Genomic DNA, 6,000 nt, shown 5'->3' on the forward strand with positions numbered 1-6,000 from the left:
GAGTGGTGCAGAATAGATAACAGTGGTGTAGAGTAGAGCGGAGTGGTGCAGAGTAAATTGTTTCAGAGTAGAGTGAAGTGGCACAGGGTGGAATGGTGCAGAGTGGAGTGGTGCAGGGCAGGGTGCAGTGGCAGAGAGTAAAGTGGTGCAGAGTAGATTTGAGTGGCACAGAGTGCATGGCAGCGTACACTGGCATAGAGTGGAGTGGTACAGAATAGGGTGCATTGGCATGGAGTGCAGGGCTGAGTGGCATAGGGTGGAGTGATGTAGAGTGTAGTGGCCCATAGTAGCGTGGGGTACAGTGAAATGGTGCACTGTAGAGAAGAGAGGCGTAGAGTGAAGTAGCGTAGAGTGGAATGGTGCTGACTACAGTGCAGTGACACAGTGAGGAGTGGTGTGGACTGCAGGGGTGTGGCTTCGGGGGGTGTTTGGGGTGTTACACCCCCTTATAAATGTATTTTGTGACAAATATTTGGGTACAGGTGCTGTCAAACAGGTATGGCGAGGTGTCTGTCGGATTTCACCAGTATTATTTACACGCACAGACAAAAACGCACGCACTCCCTCTCTCTGTTTGCAAAAACCTCAAAAATGTTGGTTATTTCACAAAATGCGCTTTCTACTAATCCACATTCATCTCCCTTTCTAGTGCCCCTTAATGAATGTCCCCAAGATGTCATCAGTCTGGAAGGCTTTGCTCTAATGATGGGTCCAGCACTGGCCACATCATAGATTTTTTTTATCCATTTTGGTTTGAGCGTGCAAGTGCTCTGGCCTGTTGTAATCTATGTATGGGCTTTTAACCACGCCCCCCGCACGCCAGCACTATCTCTCGTTCATGGGCTTGCCTTTAAAAAATTCTGTTATCATCGGTAAATGATTTATGTTTATCCATCCTGGGGCAGTTTTGTTACCGCCTTGGACACTGACCCTGTTACACGGATAATTGCACAATTGTCGATACGTTTGGCTGCGAGTGAACTTATTTTTCCTTTTGTGTCTCTCCTTCGCACCCGTGCTCATGGCGGCCGTGGCGCTTTGAATCGGCTCGCTTATGTCAACGGTTTTGCTTTTTATTTTCAATTCATGTGGCAAGAAAAGTCTAGTTAGGAGTGTCCAATGAAACGCCAGACCCATGGCATTGCAAATGCTTGTTTTTACTTTCAGCCGCGTGCTGCTCTACAGGACTAAAGCACACTGACAGAGCAAACAGCGTTCTCATAGGTGAGACATATTGGATTTGCCAATGCTTGTTCCAGTATTGCGTGTGTTACAAGGGAAAGTATTTTCAGTCCAAGACATTGCCTGCGCCCACAGAAAAGCTATAGGACATTACCAAAATGAATGTTGCAAAGGTGAAAAGAGCCCGAGGTATTCCTAAGGGATCAGGCTGGGCGGAAAAGAGAATCAGAGCTAATTAATAACTCGCCCAGTGCAGATCCCGAGTTTGGGTTAAGGGCACGGACTTTATACATTTTATTCTGTGTGTGGCTTGCAGAATGCTTGAGGCGAGGGGACCTTATGCTCACACTCGACGTGACCCCTGCAAGGGGGCGCTGGACTTCACTGTTAACAGATGCACCCAGAACCCCCAAAACTGCCCTGGGGTGAGTACCTGCCAAGCGCCGAGACTGCACGAGCCGTTGGAGCTGGATTCTTCCGAGCAGCAGCCCTCGGACAGGCGCCGAGACTCGGCCGTATAGCGGCTGGAAGCTGGAAAGAGAACGAAGCGCCATGCTCCTCCTTGAACCCCCTCTGTCGAGCCCTTCTACCCCAGGTCGAGTTACATGTCTTGATCTGAGCTGCACCCCGGGGGGAGGGAGGGCGCACCACAGGCTCTGATAGGCTGAAAACCTGTTGATTACAATTGGTTGCTTCTGAAACTGACCAACCTCCAGCACACACTGATCGCTGCGCTCATTTGGCCCCGAGCCTAGCGCTTTGAAAAGTACGAACAGTAGTTTTCAAGTGCTTAATTTGAGCCGGTGGATAAGGTGGGGGAGCACCGGAACTTATTTTTGAGGGCCGGTGTTCTTATTTTTCTGCCTCAAGCATTTACTGCGAACAAAAGACGCATATAGGAAAGACGGAGGAAGAGAAAAACGAAAAAGCGTCACAAGGGGAGAAAGCAGAAAGCTGCAAGAGTGAGCTGAAGGGGCCGGGAGTGGCTGTCAATGGATTGAAGAGGCCCGGGATGGTTTCAGGATTACGCCGCCTCAGTTATCCGTGTTTACATATTAAAATCCAGTAGCTGTCTGTTTAAGAAAAGGGCTTTGGGCACCGGCCCGTTTTTATTTACAATTTAGGCACTGTAGTTTTCACTTTGTATCTTCCCCTGCTCGATGGAACTGGATACAGTGTCGTCTTCTACAGGTCATAAATAACTCACACACCCCCTGCGGTCTTGTCAGGTGCCTTTGAAGATAAAACAGGCATTGCCAAAGCCAACAGGTCTGGCGGTGGCTCCAGCCGCTTGGTGCCGGCGCTTGTTTTGTCATGGTTTTGGTAAAACTTTATTTTTGGAAGAGCTGCCAGGCAGTCGCCGATATGCAAAAAGAGAACATTGGTTAAAAGCAATTGTTTTATTTTATTTTATAATACTCCTAGGAATGAGTGACCCGCAGGTTACATGAGTGAAGGCTTAACAAACAACTCCGCAGCAGGGGTATTAGCTGTCAGAGCTATCCAGGCTGCAAATCTCACCCCCATCGCTGCAGTAGGACACAAACCAGGACCACTAGAATTATGCGATTGTTTTTAACAAGAGAAACAAGCTTGTGCAATGCAATGGGTCTCGCATATTTCAAACAAGTTAATTGTGATCTTTTGATATCAGTGCCCCGAGCAAGAACAACAAAAACGTGAGTGGAAACTCAGAAAAGACGACTTAAAATAAAATAAAGTTAGGTTTAAAAAATAAAACTTTGCAATTTTGTTTGTCCTCTGGGCACGTTTTTGCCAGTCGTATGCCTTCTGTTTCCAGGGTACCGGGGGTTAGAACAAAATAGTACCTTGATCATGTCGGGATCAGCGGACAGGTACTAATTAAGTTGAAATCAATTAGTGCTTGATCCCTGCACCACACAGAGGAACGGAAATGATGCTAGACGTGCCTTGACGAACTACGAGGCTGTGAAGAAGAGTGCCACGCATACCAACCAATGGTGAGCGACAGGCGGGCTCCAAGCCCTTTACTGAACACAGCAGAGTCTCGCATACGAGACACATGCGCAAGCGCATGCCCTCGCAGGCTCGACCCTAAAAAATAATTTCTAGCTCAAATGGTTCAAAAGTTAACTGAAAATGTAACAACACCTGTTGCTGCGCAGTGGAATGCCCTATGAAAAACTGGACTGGACAACTTTCTGTTGTTTATTGCTATAGTTGGGTGTTAAACTGGTAGTAATGAGATGCTACCGATACCCATAGAGGGTTCCCAAGTAAAAACATGATGAAATAAGTAATACTATTACAAAATGTGCCCTATAATGCCACATAATTTGGCTTTTCTTTCCGAATAATATACTCAACCATGCTGCATAATTTGGCCCTCTCCTGCTGCATAATTCCAGTTGCCCTGACATAAACCCACTGAGCTGTCTCGCTGAGAGTAAACATGAGAGCTGCACGTCTCACACACGTTTCCTGCTGCAAAAGCCTTTGACTTGTAAGTTACAGAGAAATCACTGCAACCTGTGCTGAACCCACTGAATTTTCCAATCAGTTTGTGTTTGCCTCGCACACACAGAAACCCTTGTAAGCTTGGCAGCTTATTTTTGGCCCAGACTTATAGTATTTTATATAAGTACCTGTCCGGGTAGCGCTGCTTAGTGCTCAAATGTTATTTCATTTTGTGTTTTTTACTTCATTCATTTATGCAAGGGCCTGTGCTCTTTTTCCAGAAAGTTTACGTTGGAAAAAAAAGGAATATTGATTTTGCCTGCTGCAGCACAGCACTGACCATTTGAAAAAGATATTGGCCAAATTGGACACCATTACAATATGCAGTGTGCTGCCAAATAACTTCCTATTTCCAATTAGTGCCACCAGGATTCACATAAGAGGCTCAGTGGTGTTTGTAGATGAGATGGACAGAATTTGTGCGGCTGATTCAAATTTGCCTTCAGGTGGTTAAGAGGCTGTGCTGTTCCAATTGGCTGGTACTCATTTCATCAATCACAGAAGGCTGAAAGGATGAGTTGGCCCTCTAGAACAGGGGTTTCCAAACTTTTGACCTCTGTGGCCCCCACTTTATCAGCGCTGGAACCCGGGGACCCCCACTGAATCATTATTGGAATCCAGGGACCCCCCCACTGAGGCAATATTGGAAGCTGGGGCCTCCAGTCTAAACATTGTTGATGATTTGAAACACAAAACAATACACAAAAAATACAGAAATAAGCATCGATCAAACACATACACAAATGATAACACATTTTATTTAATTTGCAAACAAATATAAATTAAAACAATAACAAATGTAATTTTAATAGGAAGCTTGGAGCTTTTCTAAGTTCAATTGAAGCCACACATCGTCCATACTATATTCTGTTTAATGCACCTGCACTGCTCCCATACATCAATCGGAGGCTACTAATTGAATTTTTAGCTTTCAATTTCCAATTTCTTGACTTTTACAATACGTTTTAACATTTTCAGTTGTACATTTAGCCACTTCATTTACATACACTTTATTAATCTGTTAATATTATTTAATTTTCTAAGCAGTCACGGACCCCTGAGGAGGCTTCGCGGACCCTCAGGGGTCCCCGAGCCACAGGTTGGGAACCACTGCTCTAGAACAGTGGTTCCCAATCTTTTGACTTCTGTGGACCCCCACTTTATCATTAACGGAACCCAGGGACCCCCACTTTATCATTAATGGAATCCGGGGACCCCCACTGAGTCATTACTGGAAGCATGGGACCTAATTTGTCAATATTTGTCAATATTTTTAAATTTTCTAAGCAGTCGCGGACCCCCTGAGAAGGCTCGCGGACCCCCAGGGGTCCCCGGACCACAGGTTGGGAACCACTGCTCTAGAACGTTTGCCTGTGACCCTGCCGTTTAAGGAGGTCCCGTTAGGAGGCACATTGACCTGTGGTTTCCCAGTAGAAGGACGCAATTTATGAAGATACCTCAGGTACAAGAGTGTGCGGTGCCATGATGTGTCTTTGATTATTGACCTGTAGGTCGCAGGTTCAAATCCTCTCAGCCTTTCATCTCTTTGAGGTGAATAAAAAGAGTACCAATTGTCAATAGCATTTATACTGAAAAAAGTTCTTTCTAACGTGCTTTGGATAAACATAATAAATATAACATATTATTTCAAATCCCCATTTGACCTTCTTCTATCAGATGCATTTATGCAAGCTCTGATTTCTAAGTCTTGTGTGCCAGCACGTTACTAGCCAGGACAGAGACGCATTGTGGGAACTCTGTGAGTGTCTTGGACATGAGAGACAAGCACACACTGCAAGTGGAGAATGTGGAGTATTGTTACCTTTACTAGGCAGTGGGTGGAATTAATACAAAAATAACAGTTTATTTTCGATTTAATATAGAAAGTATTATTTAAAGAATCAATCATCAATCAATCAATTAGTTGTAAAGTGAAGCACTGTCACCCCTAGGGCCACTTGGCGCTGAGGGTGCTGTATCTATGGTGTATCTACGTCGAACAGCCAGGTGCTGAGTTCCTTCCTGTGTCCGCCAGGGAGGGTGCTGTTCAGAGGTGGAGAGGCAGGTTGTTCCAGTCCTTGCCAGCGGTGTAGGAGAAGAAGTGGCCCCCACTGTGGCTATCACAAATGCAGGGGGTGTGCGTGAGGGTAAGAGAGGAGGAGCGCTAGAGTCTTGCAGGTATATAGACGTTCAGTCAATGGCTGATATAGGACTGTCCTTGATCATTTAGAGCTTTGTAGGCATGCATGAGGATCTTGGACTGGCATCTCTTCCAGATAGGGAGCCAGTGGAGGTTTCGGAGGTGGGGGTGGTGTGGGG

At 45.7% G+C, this 6,000-nt stretch overlaps 1 protein-coding gene across 1 annotated transcript in view; it reads right to left on the reverse strand.

The window, feature by feature from the left end:
- Positions 1–1,824, reverse strand: part of LOC138293601 (acyl-coenzyme A amino acid N-acyltransferase 1-like) — an 84,538-nt gene extending 82,714 nt beyond the window's left edge. Inside the window, exon 1 of the mRNA XM_069232870.1 lies at positions 1,616–1,824. Within this exon, the coding sequence (XP_069088971.1) occupies positions 1,616–1,736 (121 nt within the window). The 5' untranslated portion in view covers positions 1,737–1,824. The remainder of the gene's footprint in view (positions 1–1,615) is intronic.
- Between the last annotated feature and the right edge of the window lie 4,176 nt (positions 1,825–6,000).

Source organism: Pleurodeles waltl, chromosome 4_2 (genome assembly GCF_031143425.1).
Source record: "Pleurodeles waltl isolate 20211129_DDA chromosome 4_2, aPleWal1.hap1.20221129, whole genome shotgun sequence".
Classification (NCBI taxonomy): Eukaryota; Metazoa; Chordata; class Amphibia; order Caudata; family Salamandridae; genus Pleurodeles; species Pleurodeles waltl.